This window comes from Opisthocomus hoazin, chromosome 4 (assembly GCF_030867145.1).
Source record: "Opisthocomus hoazin isolate bOpiHoa1 chromosome 4, bOpiHoa1.hap1, whole genome shotgun sequence".
Taxonomy (NCBI): Eukaryota; Metazoa; Chordata; class Aves; order Opisthocomiformes; family Opisthocomidae; genus Opisthocomus; species Opisthocomus hoazin.
In genome coordinates this window covers 9,875,442-9,893,122 of record NC_134417.1, presented here as the reverse complement: position 1 = coordinate 9,893,122, position 17,681 = coordinate 9,875,442, and the positions used below count along the sequence as shown (strand labels likewise).

Here is a 17,681-nt window from a genome sequence, read left to right as displayed (position 1 = left end):
GGATGGTGGAAATGATCCTGGAACATCTTTAGAAATGAGCTAGGACACAGGACTTCATGAGCTGTCCCACCAAAGAGTACAGACAATCGAACCCTTAAACTGACAGAATCTCTTCTCCTCTTCTAGGTCTGGAGAAATCCCGTAAAATCTGATTGTGGTCATTTGTAGTCATCCCTATAGGATTTTCCTACGAAACATGGAGCCTGGGACAAAAGGCTGGTGTTTGCTTTGGAGGACGAGTCACTTTGAACATCCGTGCCAGGGGCTGGGGAGAGGAAGAGGAGCATGAAAAGGTAGCAAAGCCCTTCAGCCGGTTTATGGACCCTGGCAATGGGGTTGCTGCTGAGGAGAGAGAGGCTCTACCTTGGGGAAGCACCTGGCTCCTGGGGCAGGGAAGCACTTGGCAAGCACTTTGTGGATCATCTGCAACCTGAGTCAGAACCAGCTCCTGCAGAAGACAACTGAAAGATTCCCACTGGTTCACTTCTGCGTACAGCTCTATGCAGACACTGATAGCACCTTTTTTGCATACTAAAGGCAATTTTTCCCATGAACGGAGAGAAATTTGGTCTCAGTGCTATAGCAAGAACATTACAGCTTCTTACCGGGTTCTTTATAAACTACTTGCTTCCTTGCCTTTGGAAACCATTTTAAGTTACAAAATGTCTGCTTAAAAAAACTAAGGTGGAGGTTCTCTCAGTCACAAAATCCAGGCTACAAAACTTCAACAAAACCCAGAAAGTATTGAAAAATTGAACACTGGAAGATCAGTATCATTTGCAAGGTTGTACAGGTCCTTTTCCTCCCCCAGAGTCCCTGTCCTGTCCCATCCTCCCACCATGGAATTGCTCTGTAAGGACTTGGGTTTACATTCCAGTGGGAGTAAAGCTTCTGTTTGGAAACATGCAAGATTATACAGACTTTTAAGCAGATTTTTTTTAGAGCTTTATGGAGTACGTGATGGGTCCCTCTCCCATTCGCTGATATTCTGCAAATGCAGATCTTTGAAGGCGGGGGTCTTTGAAGAGAGCATCTTCCATCCCAAAATGTGAAGGGTACTAACAGAAAAATTTCTGTCTGCTCTTCAGAGGAATCTTATCCTAAGGATTTAGTTGAGGATGGTACTCATGGCATTAGATGCAGCCAGGCATGACTTGCAAATATTAACCTCTTGAAGCAATTAATTCATTTCCTCCAACAAATGATGCGATTAAAAATGCGCCTAGGGAATGCTATAAATATACATGTATGATTTGACTTTTCTTCCCAGGAATCTCTGGCTAATCCCTAGTGAATAACCCAGCTCTAAGCTGAAACCATCAAATGAAAATGAACAGACAAATATTTTAAACTATTGCTTTTTATTATAATTACACCCGAGCACAAATAAATAAGCACTAAATTATTGTAAAATATTGTCAATGCACTAAAGAAAGCAGAATTGATCTTCAAACAACATCTTATTACTTCAGAAGTATCAAAGTACATTTAATTACATCTTACCTAAAAAAATCAAGTACAAAAATGAAAAGAAAATTAATATGTATTTATACTGTGTATATAGAAACGGCTAGTAATATATGATTACAGTTAGCCTCTAGCTACTCCTTACTCCTACACAATCTCAGGCACATACCTGACAATTTCTAATGAAATATGAAAAAAAGCAACATGACATTCAATTTCAAGATATTGGTAAATGTATTACATTGGAATGAACACAGAATGATTTAATTGTATTTAAAAACCCTGTCATTTAAAAACATAGTGCCATTGTCCACTTAAAAATAAACAACCCAAACCAAAAAATCCCATACCATTTTATACCATTTGCTTTAATTTGTCAAAAGGAGCAATAAAGTAGACATACATTGGCTAATATACGTAAACACATTTTTAGTGCAAGAATAACAAGACCTGTGACTTTACTGTGCTTTCTTGAAATCACAGTGCACTTTACACAAATTGCTACACTATAATGTTTAACTTCAGGAGTTTAAAGCAAAATAAGTGCATACCAAACAATTTCATATATACAGTCTTCGTAAGTGTGTGTATATATGTGATCTGTATGTATATACAGATTGCATATTTATACAGACTACAGCTTTAATGACCGTGTGTAACTAAGCACTGTCATTCACCCTGTGACACAGAAACTGCTGAGATGATAGGTGATGTCGAGAACGTTTAACAGCGTTTTGGTGGCACACTGTCAGCAGCACGATGCACCTTCTCCTCGAGCGACGGAGTGGGCCAGCAGTCGCGGCACAGGACGGAGGCGTCGCTCTGGCTCTGGCTCTGTCCCTGGCCTTTGGGGACTCCTCCATCTGAGCTTCACTTCCCTCCTCTGTATAATGATTCTCGCAAGCGTGAGGTTTAGTTCACGTTTCTAAAGTGCTTTGAAGGTAAGTGCTAAGCTATATTTTACTTTTTCATATACTGTCGCACTTTAAAACAAAAAGCCATCGTTTCCAGGGGATACAGTGGAGGTCTGGAAGCACATGGGCAGTTATTCAGAAAGGACAACGCAAACAGCATCGAGCAATAAAAGCAAAACAAGGAGTGGTTTTGTGGTGGGCTAAGCGTACAAGCAAGTCTGCTGAGGACAAGAATGCTTCAATTCCCTGATCATTATTCCTACTATGTATTGATATGAAAAGGACACCTTACAAACAGACACTACTAAACACGCAACTGTTTACAATAATGTTTGCCTTCCCCCAAAGGGCCTGGCACCACAGCACCCGTGTGTACCCACGGGTCTGGACTGCAAAACCGATGCTTCATTAGCAGGGTTTTTAAAGGAATTGCTCTAGCAAGAGACCAGTGCAGAGAAGGACTGTCAAAACTGACTGAACGCCGGCTTTCATTTTGTCACCAGAGACGTAGTGCAGTTGGGGGAAAGGGTTGAGCTCAGTATTTCACACGTGGTAATGAAAAAATCTTCTCTTGCCACAAAACAAGGAAGACAAAGCATCAACACTTTCTGAATAAGGAACCTGTTATCTCAACAGATTTCTCATGACCAACAAGTCGCCTTCCTTCCAGCAGATTCTGGAACTTTGCGAGATCTCTGGAGTTTTTCTTTGCCATTTTCTTTCTTTAAAAAAAAGAGAATAAGCAGAATATGCAGTTGGTGTCTTTTGGATGTAACTTGTATTCAAAGATTCCTTCACAGCCTCTGGGTTTTTCCATGTCTTCTGTCATTTTGGCTGTGAGGGGCTCTTTAAATCTGCATTTCAATTGCCTACCTATTCCAGCCACTGTATATTCATAACGCACACCAGTATTTAATGTATGTGGTATATACGTATGCACACATCTATGAGTATATATAGAGAGATACATGCATATATACATATATATGTGTGTACACATATGCATATATACATATACAATAATGCTAATAAACATACACACATATAAACACACACTTATCTTTTACAGAAATCTCAGTTTGGACATCAAAATATACATTAGTTAATTAGTTATAAAATATTTAAAAACTTTATTTCGGAGCCTGAAAAGAAACTACTACTGATAAAGCATTACGCAAACTCAAACTTTAGCAATATAGATTACAAAAACCTAAAATTTATTCTTTTTGGTTTTTTTGATCAGCAGTTACAGCTGTGGCAATGCTGTCAGTATAATTTCAAAGAAAAGCCAATATAACAAGAAGTTTCAAACAACACACCTTTTCCTCTTGGCGAATATAATATTAAAATGATTGTTTTAAAGAGGGATTTTTGTGCTACCAAGCTTCAGACGCATAGATAGAAATTTAAATATACAAAATATATGCCATAGATTTTTTTTTCACTACTCCATAGCAGTACAAGTTTCCCTCATTATCAGCAGATCCTTTTGGAAGATATTTCACCATGTGGATTTCACCCTCATAATCAGTATAAGCCATCTCTTTCTCCTGCTAAAACCAGGAGGGCATAATTCTTTGGTCATGACATAATATTCTGTTAAAATGGGTGTAATACAATACAGGATTGCAAGCCAATTAAAGGAGCAGCCAGGAAGAAGAAACGGCGTACCGGGAGAACGTGTTGCATGGGCCTCTGCTTGAAAAGCGCATGAAATCCAGAGGGGTTTCCCTACCGGCTTTCAAGGGGTCTGAACTCCAGCCTTTGTAAATAACACCAGGAAATCTGACATAGCGTAAAGTAAGGATGTGTTGCTGGATTTAAAAATAATAAACATGTAAACAGATTCTGTGGCCTTTATTTTCTGGACCAAAGACAAATGCAGGCAGGAACCGCGGCGGCAGTGCCACTGCCTGAACCTGCGAAGTGGCTGGGTCTCGCCGTCACGGGCTGTACAATGCTTAGTCACAGTGAACCATGGTCTCTGCTAGTCATCTGAATGTCGTGAAGGAAGAGTTTCTGTTGCAGGCTGTTCTGCGGAAAATTTAGTTTCTTGGCCAAATTATATTAGGAAGCGACTCATATAAAAGCAAGGGCAATTTGTCTGATTAACTTTATGGGAAAACTGATGCAGAACAATTCATATTTCAAAAGCAGCTTGGGCATCCACTTTAAGTGCTTTTATTTGCACTGCTTGCAGTTTTGCTGCTTCCTGCCTAAACCTCTCCCCTTTGTCCAGCCCTCCCCCCAAAAGCTAAGGACATTTAACAAGTACGACCCTAGGCAACTTCTACAGCCCTAGCACCGAGTTGTTTTGTACAATGTCCTGTTCAACAAAACATACAACCACATGCTTTTGCACAGACGCCAAATCTAGGCAGGTAAGAGAAACAAAATGGTGGTGGCGGGGAGCAGGGGGGGGAAACATTAGAATACCACATAGAAAATAGGTAATAAAACAGTATAACAGTAACTTTATATAGTAAAATTCTTCATAAATTTTTGAATTTTTATATATATATATATTTAAACAGTGTATTAGTTGGGTGTTTTCAATATATTGGTGAAATATTTACATGTTGATATCTTCTGGATCCAAAAAAATCCCGGATAAACATGTACGCCTTAAGCCAGCCGGAAACTTAAATCTCTCTCTTGATTGACAGGTGAGCAGTGTATCGGTGTGTTTTTTTCCTAGGAAGTTCACCACCTGCAGGTAAGTCTTAGGTTAGAGCCTTTGCCTTATTAAGAAAGCAGGCTACCTGTGCACGGTGCAACACAGTGGAGAGGGCATCCTCCACACGCCTGTCAAATTGCAGTGTCCCAGAAAACAGTTTGTTGTTTGGAATAAGGAGGAGGGCTGTATTTCTTGGTCCCGGTATTCTTTTTCCAACTTGGCAAAATGGGCATGCTGTCCTGTTTGCAGAGTCCTTTTTCTGATTTCTGTCGAGCTTTTATTTCTTTGCAGAGGCAACGTTTTTTCTCAATCATATCCAGCATTGTGTGGTCCCCTTGCAACCACTGCATACACGTCACCTATTGGGGGATAGAATGAAAGAAAAGAAGGAAAAAGAAAAGAAGAAAAGCAAAGAGATAACTATTTGGTCACAGGTTGAATATGTTCTTTCTTTGCAATGTTAATATTACTCTTCTTTGAAACACTCTAATTTGTTTGATGAACAAAAGATCTCTACGTCAACAAAAGAAACAAAGTCAGTGTTCACTTCTCACCACTACTTTAAGAAAAAAAAGGGGTAATAAAAGGTCCCCTTTTTAACTTCTCCAGAGCACTGAAAGCTAATAAAGATAAATGTTTTCAGCAAACTAGCACTGGTTTGATTTTAAATGATGGAATAGATCTTAAAAAGGCACATGGATCTTAACAACGTCCTTAAGTTGTGGAAATAAAAAATTCTATACACTGAAATCCATGTTTTATGTTGCTTTCCAAATCCAATCTGTCACATTAAAAACATGGTGTTAACACTTCAGAGTATCAAGCTAAATATAACTCTGTGTTTAATTTTTTTAAAATGATTTAATGAACTCCATGTGAATTATATGGATTAACCTATCCTGTTCTGTGGTGATATTTCATTAACTGGAAGGCACCAGGAGTTTAGAAACTCCATGTTTTCATGCACGTAGAATATTTGAAAACATGATCTTGATCCAAACCAGGAGGTTAGCATATGTTTAGTTGTAAGTACACGTCACTGCCCCTCTGAAGCCTGAGAATGTGGCTTCATTTGAGTTCAGTGGGGTGCTCACATGGTTGAAAATGTGTGTGCCTTCAAAGGCTTCTGATTGGAACCCAAATCGCTAATACTAAACTATCCTGAAAGGGCTCATTGTATTTGGATGACACACTACATACCTGCAGATCAGAAAACTTCCTCTCAGCACTTACTTCGCAAATTTGAAGCCATGTCTTGAGCTTCCCAACATTTATTTTCCACATTAGTCATAAATTAAGGATTTGTGTGTAAGTAAATGCACGCCACACTTTCTCAGGGTCTATCCAAGTACATCTCTGATCTTGTTATGAAAATGCACACGTATAGTACTACTTTGGCAGCACTTTATGATTCGTGACGGAAATGTATGTTTATTCTTAAGACTATTTGAGTACATTTAGTAATGCATACACCTTTCATTCACAAATCTTAGAATGCGAAGTGTGGGCATACATCAGGTTCCTAGAACTAGGGACTGGTCTTCTTAGAAGCCAGTATAGAAGCTTACATTGATCTTGGTAGTTTTCGTGGCCAGCTTGAAGCGTATTTAGAATTTATTGATAAAAAAATAAAGAAAATGTTCAGATTCATAGCAGGAAACAAAGCAAAAGGAATTAATGCGAGCAAGCCTACCAGAAAAATTAATAATAAATGATGTACTCAAACAGAAAAATAAACACAATACAGAAATATACATATTTCAAATATCTTCGTAAAAAAAAGTTTTTAAGGGGTGACCCAGGATAAAAGAATTTCAGATAGAATTACCTTTCTTTATACTGAAACAAAACCACGCTTACCTTATACATTAGATAGTGCTTTGAATAGAACAAATTAAAACCACAGTATGAATTGTGTTCTTGAATACTCTTATGAATTTAGAATTACGTAGGTAACGTATCTGCTCTCCTGTATGGCTGAGCTCAAAGTCTTCTAGAAGCCTGCTGTGCCTGCTCTTCCTAACTGAATACTGATTTTTCATTTCAGGAGTGATCTAATGTCTCCTGCAGTGCAGGCAGGTACAAGGCACGTCACCTGCCATGGCCGTGCGACCTTCTCTCTTTGGGTGCCCAGGCCTGCTCCAAACCTCCCCGCCGGCACCGGAGATACTCCTCCCTGCCCCTGGCTCAGATTCATGGTCTCTGGAAGAGGCTCTACCCGCGGCAGATCGCCTGCCGCTCTGCTCCTCAGTGACAGGTTAGTACTTACGCAGCAGTGTCTTCCTTTCGGCCAGGGCGTCCCATGCAGGGCAGGAACAGGGACAGAGTCTGCACACAGTTCATTACACAAAACACAACACAGAGCTGCACACCAGCTTCTAGGCTGGATTTCACGACAACAGTGCTCGAGTGCAGGTTTTCGCTTCTAGGCATCAGGAAATACCTTCTCTTTTATAACCCATCATGTACGTAAAGAGCATGTGCCGGTACCAGATCCTTACGGTGCGCTGTGTGCTCCAGTCACCATGCATCGCAAGCACCACCTGCAGCGCATACGACAGTCACTGTGAGGGTGTTACATCCGCGTCACCCCCCTTCTCGCCACTGTGCGACATGCAGTGCCACTGCCAGCACAGTGTCTTCTGGTAGTGAACCTCCTTCACAAGAATCAAGGGGACTGAAGCAGGATTTTGACATGCTAAGCTCTAAAATACCAGTTGCAAGTGCCCAAAGATAGAAATGGTGTTGCAGAATGTATCAGTTACACAGACACTCTGCCACCCCCTGCAAAACAGCCCCTAAAATAAACCTGAGTGTAGGCAGCTCCAAAATCCCTTTTTTGTACTGGCCACCATATTATGTTGCAGTTAGTGAATCATTTATTACAAAGAATTTGATTTTTTCCACTTTCCCAGGCACAGATTTTCAAGACTACTTGTGATTTTTTTAATGTTATTTTTGTTTGATGGCTAAGACCTTCACACGAGCATCTTCTTAGCTGCACCGTCCACGTGGTACATTCCTCTCCTGCAACTGCATTCAGGTAATGCTATGTGCAGCATGAACATGCAGAACTGGTGTGTGGAAAGTCATTTGCAATAATAGACTAAGTGAATGCATATGGTGTTGAAAGGCTTGAGGAAAAAAGCTTAAAAGAGAGAACAAATTTTAAAGGGTTTTATTTGGTAGTGCTGCCCAGTTCTAGTGTTAATGTGCAACAAAATAAAAGTGTACTGAACAAGGGTGCATGCCTCTTGAAGCTGCAAGACAGACCTAAGAAGAAATCATCAGTTTGTAGATCACTGAAACACAGATACGACAATAACCATGTTGCTAATACAAAATACTAAAGAACCGTAACCATATTTTCAGTGTGTCCCAGAGAAATGACAGGCGCTATGGCTCACAAGCCAGCACTCAACCCAGCTGTTTAATCAGGGCAGTAACCCTCGATGACTTCATGAAGGCTACTGAGGTGTTTAAAGCTAATGTGTTTAGCACTGTGGACTTAGGCCTAATCCTTCCTGTGATTGAACTAATGGCGCTCATGCCTAGGTCCAGTACTAATTTTTTTCATATCCTCCCTCCTTTCTGGCTTCAGCCTGCTCCTCTGGTCATGCACTAGCTTGTTAATATTCCTGCTCTATCATAACAAGGGATTTATTCAGTGTGAGAGGCACAAACAATAATGATTTTACAACTTAATTTATGGAAAAAAGTAGCTCATTCATAACATTCTATGGCTATGTAGCTCTCCTGTTCCTGAAAGTTCCCTCAGTGCATGAGCAGCAGTAGACATACTGCAGCGTGTCAGAGCTTGGCTGCAGATGTGTATGTCAGCAGACAGGCACAGGAGGTGCCAACAAGACACAGCACAGGAGAAGCAAAGTTAGTTTCGACCAATGAATCTTGGCCCAAAGCCTGTTCTTACTGAAAAGGGAAGAAGGAGACAGCAGCTAATGTTAGGATTGTAAGGAGGAATCTCCTGGGGACTCCAGGATGTGTATCAGGTACTGCGTCTCATAACCTCCTTTGAATTACGAATTTGCTGATTGTACATCAATTTTCATTTTGATGGAATTTTTACTCATTAAATTATCCAGGGTGTGAGACATGGTTTTTTTTTCAAAATCAGACAGAGCAAGAGAGAGAAGGAAAACACCAGCCACAGGCCCAGAAGTCTGGATGTTCACCTAGAAGGTGTTGGGGGCAGGCTCAAATCCTTGCTCCTAAGAGGCAGTAAAAGCTGCGTGATAACCTTCATGTAGGTACCGTACAGGAGTGTAGAGTGGTTGGATAACTTCTCTCACCTGCACATGACTGAGCACAAGTGTAAATGAGGATGTCTGATGAGTTCCTGATAAACACACTAACCCTTTGCTTATTCATTATTTTCTAGTTTTTTTCAAAAGTTTTCTTTAAAGCAAATTCTTGTTCCAAACTTGAATATCCACAACAAAAAGTAAGAAACTTCTTCCACTATAAAAAACTGAATTCCTCTGCACAGGTTTAATCATCAGCTTTCTTGAAGGCTGTAGAAGAAGCCAGTATGTGTTGCCACCTTACTTGTACTGTTTGCACTTATTTTTCTGATATCTTTATTCCCAAAACCTTGGAAGTGGCTTCTATTAAGATCTGTTACATGATCTCAGATTCTATGTTGGCAGAGCCATGGAACACGAAATAATATTATAAAGCCGTCTTTCAACTAAGAAAAAACAACAACTTCATGCAACCTCTAAACAGTGAAAAATGTTTCGTCTAAGAAAACCTTTCTAGGTGAAAAAAAGATCATGTCTGGTGAGTATTTTAATGCTTTATGAAGATCTGAGAAACACACCAGACAAGCTAGTTCCCTTCTCTGCAAAGTGCCAGTGCTATATTTTTGTTGGTTTTGTTTGCCTCCATTAGCAGTGGGCCTGTCTTAATTTCTTCTTACCTCACAGGACTGAAATTCTGAATTATTGCAGAAAGATAAGTAGCAGTCCCAATGGTTTACAAATATATGTATTGCTTAAATTAGATTGCCCCCAGCTAGATCACAGAACTGTCCTGAAGCAGAGGTTTGACAGGCAGAACATTCACAGCTGAATCGCTGTGACCTGGAGCCAGAGGTCAGCACACGCCATAGCTCTCTGCCACATCAGAATCTACTGAGAAAAGCTCATAATCCCAGGGAAAACTCGAAACAGGCCTTGGGGAACAGACAGTGCCTCACGCTGCCAGAACTCCCTGGTGTCACAGCAGACTATTTCTGTTTTCTATTGCCCTGGCACGGGCTCTGCCCTGGCCCTGGGCACTCCCACCGCTGCCCGCACAGTGATGCCAGCGTAGCTCCAGCCTGTGTTATGCCGTGCCGTGGCAGCCTGCACCAGCAGATTTATAAAAGTGCTCAAAATACGGGTGTTTAAAGCAAGAAAAAAGAAATGTAAACGAACATAGTTCTTTCCCTGTTCTTAACTAAGCAGGATAGTTTGGTTTGGCAAAGATAGTAATTGCTACAGATGGAAAAAGTCAGAAGAAAATACTCTCCAATACTACAGTTAGTAGCTACTGATGGATACATTTGCACACCTGCTAGCTGTGGTCACCAGGTGCAGAAAACACCTTGTATCTTTTTGTTGGTGACCATTCACAATATGAGATAAGGCTCTCTGGTCCTTCAGGAACTGGACTTTCACCATAAGGAGTACCAGGCAAAGAGCATCAGCACCATGCCCAAGCAGGTCTTTGCAAGTTACTGAACACACGTATGCTACTGAAAAAAATATGACAATACCTGTCAGTTATAAATAAACTAAACTATTCCATGTAGCATAGCCTTTCCAAATGAAACACATGAGGGGTGTGAAAAGAAAAATCTGGGGAGAGGACTGAAAATGTAGAGTGAAAAACCCTCAGCACCAGGCCTGGGACTCTCGTTCTTAGGTGTGATAAATTTTACTTGCTCCTGTGTGACAAATAGATACATCAATAGATAGATAGATAGATAGACAGATAGATAATGCTTTCTCTTGGTAAAAAGACATACATGCTACATACGTCCCACTCATCTCCTCTTGTCTCAAACCGAGCCCCACGTAACTCGAATCGTGAGCCGCACGCACCAGTCCGGCAGGCACCGTGCGCTCCTGAGAGAAGAGCAAGTGCTGGGAGTGATCCTGCTCCTCCAATGTCAGGCCACAGGGGTGAAGTGTGGGGAGGATAAAGTCTTGCTAATTCCCAGTGCTGAGTGGTGTTTGAGGAAGCCTATCATTGAAAGGTGCACTATTATTTTTCTAACAAGTGCCTGTGAAAATATGTGCTGCTAAAAATGCCATGAGGGAGAAGAAATGCTTGAAATATTGTAGGCAGCTCTATTAGTAATCACAAAGTTAGAAAATGCTGCCAATTTTCATTCATTTTTGAGGAAGCTTTTCTAACATTTCAATTGACCACCTGATATTTCATGCTTTGGATACTTCTATGAGTGGGGTTTTTTTTTGTGCTGCATGAACTTTTAATGACCTAAAAAAATATTTTCCACTATAGTTTGCATGAGGGCTCTAGACAACACCATATCCCATTCAGCTGTTTCTCCTGATGATATCTCAGCGGATAAGTTCTTTGTCTGCCTATTTTTAATGCTGCTGGTTTTTTTGAGGTGAAATCAGAAGCTCTGGGCCATAAGAGAGCCCCACAATTCAGTGGTGCTTCTGTAATTTTCTCCTAGTACTACAGGTTCCCACTTAGTGTGCTGAAATTGCAGAGGTTAACGTGCTGAGGAAGATGCTGTTCTCTTCTGGCCCCTGTGAGCATCTCCTTCTCCAGCTGGATGGGCAGAGGGGCTGACCCTTCATTTACAGGGAGGATGGGGACAACCATATCACACCTGTGACCATGGATGTCATGTACAAATACCCTTTTCTTTACAACAACTGCACATCACAGATAAAAGCCCACAGCTGATGTGAAGCTGTTACAAAGTGATATTAAACCAATGCAAAATACAATGAAATTAAAAATATCATCAACATTCGGAGGAGATTATTAGAAATGTCTCCTGGATCTGTAAACAAAGCCATCTCTAACAGCACAATCTGCATGCGGTGCTACGCATCATTCAGCAGAGCCAAGCATGCTAGTTTGTTTTGGCAGGCTACAGTAAGTGAAGAAGAAAGGCTTTCTGACATCCACTTACCATCCTCGGCGAGGAAAAGGTACTCCCTCCCTCTTGCCTGTTCTCAGACAGGAGTTTCCAAACTCTCTTTCCCACTGAAACGCTTGACGGCACTTTCTCTGGCGCAGATGGGTCCCAGCCATCTGGCCGGGCCAGGTATTTCCACTCGGGAGGGTGTGAAATCCCACTCCTAGAAGGCAGTCGTGTGCCACGGGTGCAAGTGGCAGAGGGCTATGTTAAGTAGCAAGTTACTCCATGATCTGCTATCTGATACTCCTAGCTTGATGTGGAGGTCCTCTCGCACATGCTCACACAAGGGGAGTTGTCCAAGGCAGGAGTTCAGCCAGAATCGGGTTTCAGAAAATCTGAGCAGTGAGATCCGCACCCATTTGACGCCAACAGGAATGGACCGGTTTAACTTCATGGGTCCAAGAATTTGACTACAGCTTCTTCAAACAAAGAGTAAAAACCCCCTCAGTTTATTTAAAAAGCCTTTGGAACAGCACTTGCAAAATTATGTTGGAGAAGGTTTCTGTTGCTAACCGTTAGCTATAACCGTTAGCTATAACCATTGCACTGCAGTTGAATGTCGTTACTTCTGATGGCTGTAAAAGTCGGTAAGTGAGGGTAAGAACTAGAGGCTAAACCTGCAGTCATTTCTTTCTCTCTGACAGAGGTACGCTGGAATAACACTGACATGAAAGACAGCGCAATTTAGCCCAGGAGAGTTCGTCATTCACAAAGGTCTGTACTGCTAACCCGTTCTCCTGTTACTGGTAAATTCAAAACAACAATTAATTACTAATACAAAGGTGATTAGAAGTAACAGTATGTTCAGGAACACACAGGATGTGCAAGGTGAGCTGTGAAAGCAGACACTCTCCATGCAATTCATAGTGCATGGTAACGCTCCCCGGGGACACTGGACAACATAACTGCAAATTCTTCTCTAGAAGTGTCTGAGGTGTTTTCTAGCAGGTGTCCTACAACGTCAGCAACCACACTGGAATGATCCCGTGCATTCACACACTCGTGTCACAAGCACAAGGACACGCAAGGTACTAAGCGTTACACAAACTGCCCCTCCCAGCCTTTCTCAAATTCCTCTTTTTAAGAGACACAAGCAACATCTCTATTTTTCCTCTACGCACTTGGGAAAGAATTGCCGCAGCACACTAGTCTTAATTTTGACAAAATAGTTGGGTGGGAAGGAGCACTTTGTAATCTTATCCTGTATGTCTAGCATTAGAAGAATTCACTGACACCTGCTGTTTTACCTTATTAAACTCTTTATGCACCGCATTTTAGGGCTGTTGTAACATTTGAATTGCTGTGTTTAATGTTTTGATTTACATTACTCTAAATTTCTAGACTTCTGGAAAGGTGTTTTTTTTACAAATGATACTACTACAGAAAAAAAATGAAACCGGAGTCCCTGTGAAAACAGTTCTACCACTTAATACAATTATACGATGCAGTGTTGTAAGAAAACTCTGGATACCTTTGTTCAAACACAGGACTTACTAGAAGACTTGCTTTGCCTTGCGCTCTATGGCCTGACTAATCCACCACTTTAAAACAACTGACAAGAATCTTTGGAACTCCAGGATCTCACAAAGATTCAAGATTATGAGCAATTAATACTTACCCTAAAATTAAATTAGCAAATGGTTAGTAAACCTTCAGCACCTCTGATTCCAGACCTGCAGTTTCATGATTCATTTCTTCCAATTACTAAATGTCACAGTTGCTTTATACAGAATCAGCCCTGCACTAACTCCTATGCCTCGAGTTTTCCGGTAACCCTTGGATTATTGCTGAGGCTATCAATAAAGCAAACTTCAAATGATAAATTCACTGTCCTGCTTTCCATTTCTATACTGGCAATCAGTCTAGCTATAGATCTTCCTGACCTTGCATTATCATCTTATTTGGAAACACGTACTCTTCTCATCTAAGCTTTTTTAACACCAAACTGTTTGAAACGTACTGCCTGATCTACTGTTAGTTAACACATCCTGTAAATGCTAGTATGTTTAAAATAAGAGCCTGTAGAGTAACTCATACGGGGGGTATTGTGTAAAGTTGTCTCATGCATCTCATTTACACAGTGGATCATCACAAAGTGCATTCTTATTGAGATCACTCATGAAAAATCAAAGCTTAATCTAAGCCTTTGCTAAGCGATAAATGCAGAACTCAAGCAACCCACCATGATACATCCTGTCATGCACTGTAAAATAGAAAGGAAAACTCAATATTCTATTAGGTCAGTCACAGGAGGGACAAATGACAGAATACTGCTAGAGTTCAGCAATACAGAGGTCTCCTGCTACCTGCATTTTGCAGTGTAGCACCTGCAGGGCAACATTCTAATGTCCTAGATTTCCTTGAGAGGTTACTCACCCTGTGTCCCCACCTCTTCCTCTTGTGCCTTAACTGCTCATGGACCAGCCTTAAAACAGCAGGAGAGTTTGAGGCAGTGACCTGAATGGCCACTACAGCTGGCCCTGCCTTTCACTGAGTATCCACATCCACAGTACAACACACCTGTAATTAGTGTTTCTTACCCTAAACCATGGCAGTTTTGAAAAAATGCCAGATCCTAAATCTCATACTGAGATGAACAGCCCATCACCCTTTGTGCTAAGAGGTGGCATGGAGCAGTGACAGCTGCTGGTGGGCAAGAACCTTTCCTCCTCTGGATCCAGTCCCTGCGAACTTCAAAAGCGCTCACGTGCAAGGGAGCTGAAGGCAGCAGGGTGCATGCTCTAGATACTGCTTCTGGTCAACCCACCTGATGCCAAGGAGGACCCAGAAACTGAATATGGAAGAATGGAAATGAGTGGAAACCAGACCAAGACTTTGGAAGTACTAAGAACTACTAGAAAGTGGGTATCAAGGCCAATCCTAAAGTTACAAAAATGTGACGTGTGGGAATACCACAAATTCCATTGTTTTCCCCATTTTACTGGACCTCCAAGTTAAAAACACATACATGAGGCAGTACTAGAACTCAAGATTTAAGTAACCTTTATTGCTGTGACAACTGAAGAACCTCACCGCACCAGTTCACCAGCAAAGCCTCTAAGCCTTTATATTTCTCTAGCATTTTCAAGAAAATGGTCACAAGAATAATTTTAAAATTAAAAAAAATGAAGTTATCAAAATAATATAGAGGGAGAATGCCTCAGCACTGAAAAGACTGGTGCCTTCAGTTCCTCTTGTTTTGTATTAGGTGATCTAAATACACAAATATATCTGTTACAGACTGTGAAGCTACTTTACAGATGAGAAATTTTGAAATATGTGCTTACATTTCTCCTTTTTTGATGGTGAATTGAGTCAATGACCATTTTCTTAGATTAAATGCCATTTCTCAAGTATTGTACTGATTGTATGAGGGGGAGGTTTAGGAAAGCATGACTGAAAACAACACTGGATGTACAGAGACAATCGTATTCTTGTAGGTGGTCACATCTTCCTCTTTAAAGATGCATAGAAACGTGATTAAAAGACAGAGATCTCCATTTATGATTAATGTCTAACTCCAATTTGAAATGCAGTTAATGAACAGTTACTAGAGTTACAAACTGCATTGAGAGTTTCTAAAGAATCGAAATACGTAAGAGCCTGCCTTAGTATGACACCACATCTGCTCTACCCTCACAGCAACCTCATGCAATTTCATTTATATCAGGAATTGCTAAACCATATAGTACCCAAATCGAATATAGACATGATTTCCTGACACACAGAACAGCTGAGATACAGGCAAGAAATGAGGACTGGCACCTGCCTGCTTTAGAAAATGGGATTCATTGGATGCAGCGGTTCCCTGTTTCTGTTTTTCTGTTGCAAAGGCAGTCTCCAAAGGGATGGCACTGGCTGATGCAGCATGTGACGCTGAGTCAGCAGTAACTCACCAAGCAGACTGCTACACACTAAACCACGAGCACAGTCTGCTGAACCAGGGCTTTGCTCGCAGGCTCCCATGCACGGAGTGACCAGGCAAACTCAACTTAGCCTACGTCAGCAGCATGGGTTGACTTCAAGTTCAGACCTCCAGAGCAGGGAGGAAACTTAAACACCCATCTTAAAAGGAAGGGCTAAGGACTATGCATGGCAAACAAAACATTCAGCTTCATGTTAACCTATACACACATATCACCTGTAACATAAGCAAACAGATGGTCAACCAGCAAAAAGATGCTGGTTTTCTCTGCTTATTTTGGTGTTAAAGTTGGTGCAGAAATCAAGCAAGAGCCATGATCTGACCAATATTAATTTTAAAAATGCATATTGTTATTGTCTTTTCTCGTTTTTATTCTTCTCTGTTGTGAATTATAAAGTTGTGATTATAAACCCCAGACAGTAAACGTGCTTTTCCAGACTGTAAATAAAGAGATGGGCCGCTCGAACCCAAGACTCCACTAGTTGCCACTGCCTTTGCAAAGGCTGCAGATAAGGCCGCTGGCCCATAAAAACCAAGCTACATTAGTGGAATGTGTCCTTTCTCCACCCTATTTTTTGTCAAGGAATAGCATTCCTTGGACATTCCAGTTATAGCTTAGGAGTGAAATGGGAATTTGCTGTTGACGTGAGTGAGGCCAGAATTTAACCCAGTAATTTTAAATTAAAAAATCAAAATGATTTTCTACTATGCAATTTTAGTTGGGGTGAGGGCTCTTCCCAGCAGTGGCTCCGTCATCCTACAGGTACCTTAGTATTCCTTCACAAAGATCTGTCTTTGGAGATTTTTCTGAGTAGCTGCTGCCACTCTGCTGCAGTAACTTACTATGCACTGAGACTGCTCTGGCCAGACAAGCTAATACAATGATAAAATTCACTGTAAAGGAAGCAAATTTATCACTCCTAGGTCTCACAGAGAAACACCTACAATTACACTTGAAGCTTCTATTCAGCGAATAACTTAAACACATGCTCAACTGGAAAACATGTACCAGCTGTCCCCTTGACTTTCCGGGATGTTCTGCTATTTAAGATAAGGCAGTGCTTTCCTTCCTCAAGGCCAGATAACTGAGCCTACGTACAATTGTGTGGTGATTAATTTTATAAAGGGTTAACAAATGATTGTCAGCTGTTTTAATAAATGCCTAATCAGTTGGCAACTATATGTTACTGTGCACTGCACAGCGTCAGAGGTCTGACAAACAGTGTCGGTAATGTTCCCATAAAATTGACTCATCAAGGATGATATTTTCACCTGTTCCTAAGGCTCACCTGCACTGGAGAAACTTTTCTTTCCAGCCTAAGGCCCTTCTACATCCAGTATTTATATGTGCAAGATGTTACAGACATGGGTCACCCCCTAGATTTATTGCAAGTCCCTCTCATGAATAGCGTTGGGATTTGCATCATGAGAGTCCAGCTGGCCAAGGGCATTTCTAAACCTTGGCGCACTTGACCAGCACAAGATCCAGAGAATCAAAACTACACAGTG

At 41.1% G+C, this 17,681-nt stretch overlaps 1 protein-coding gene across 2 annotated transcripts in view; it reads right to left on the bottom strand.

The window, feature by feature from the left end:
- Positions 1–1,381: 1,381 nt before the first annotated feature.
- Positions 1,382–17,681, bottom strand: part of NYAP2 (neuronal tyrosine-phosphorylated phosphoinositide-3-kinase adaptor 2) — a 144,712-nt gene continuing 128,412 nt past the window's right edge. For both annotated transcript variants that reach the window (XM_075417883.1, XM_075417884.1), the window contains exon 7: positions 1,382–5,417. In XM_075417883.1, coding sequence (XP_075273998.1) covers positions 5,190–5,417 — 228 coding nt within the window. In that variant the 3' untranslated portion in view covers positions 1,382–5,189. The remainder of the gene's footprint in view (positions 5,418–17,681) is intronic.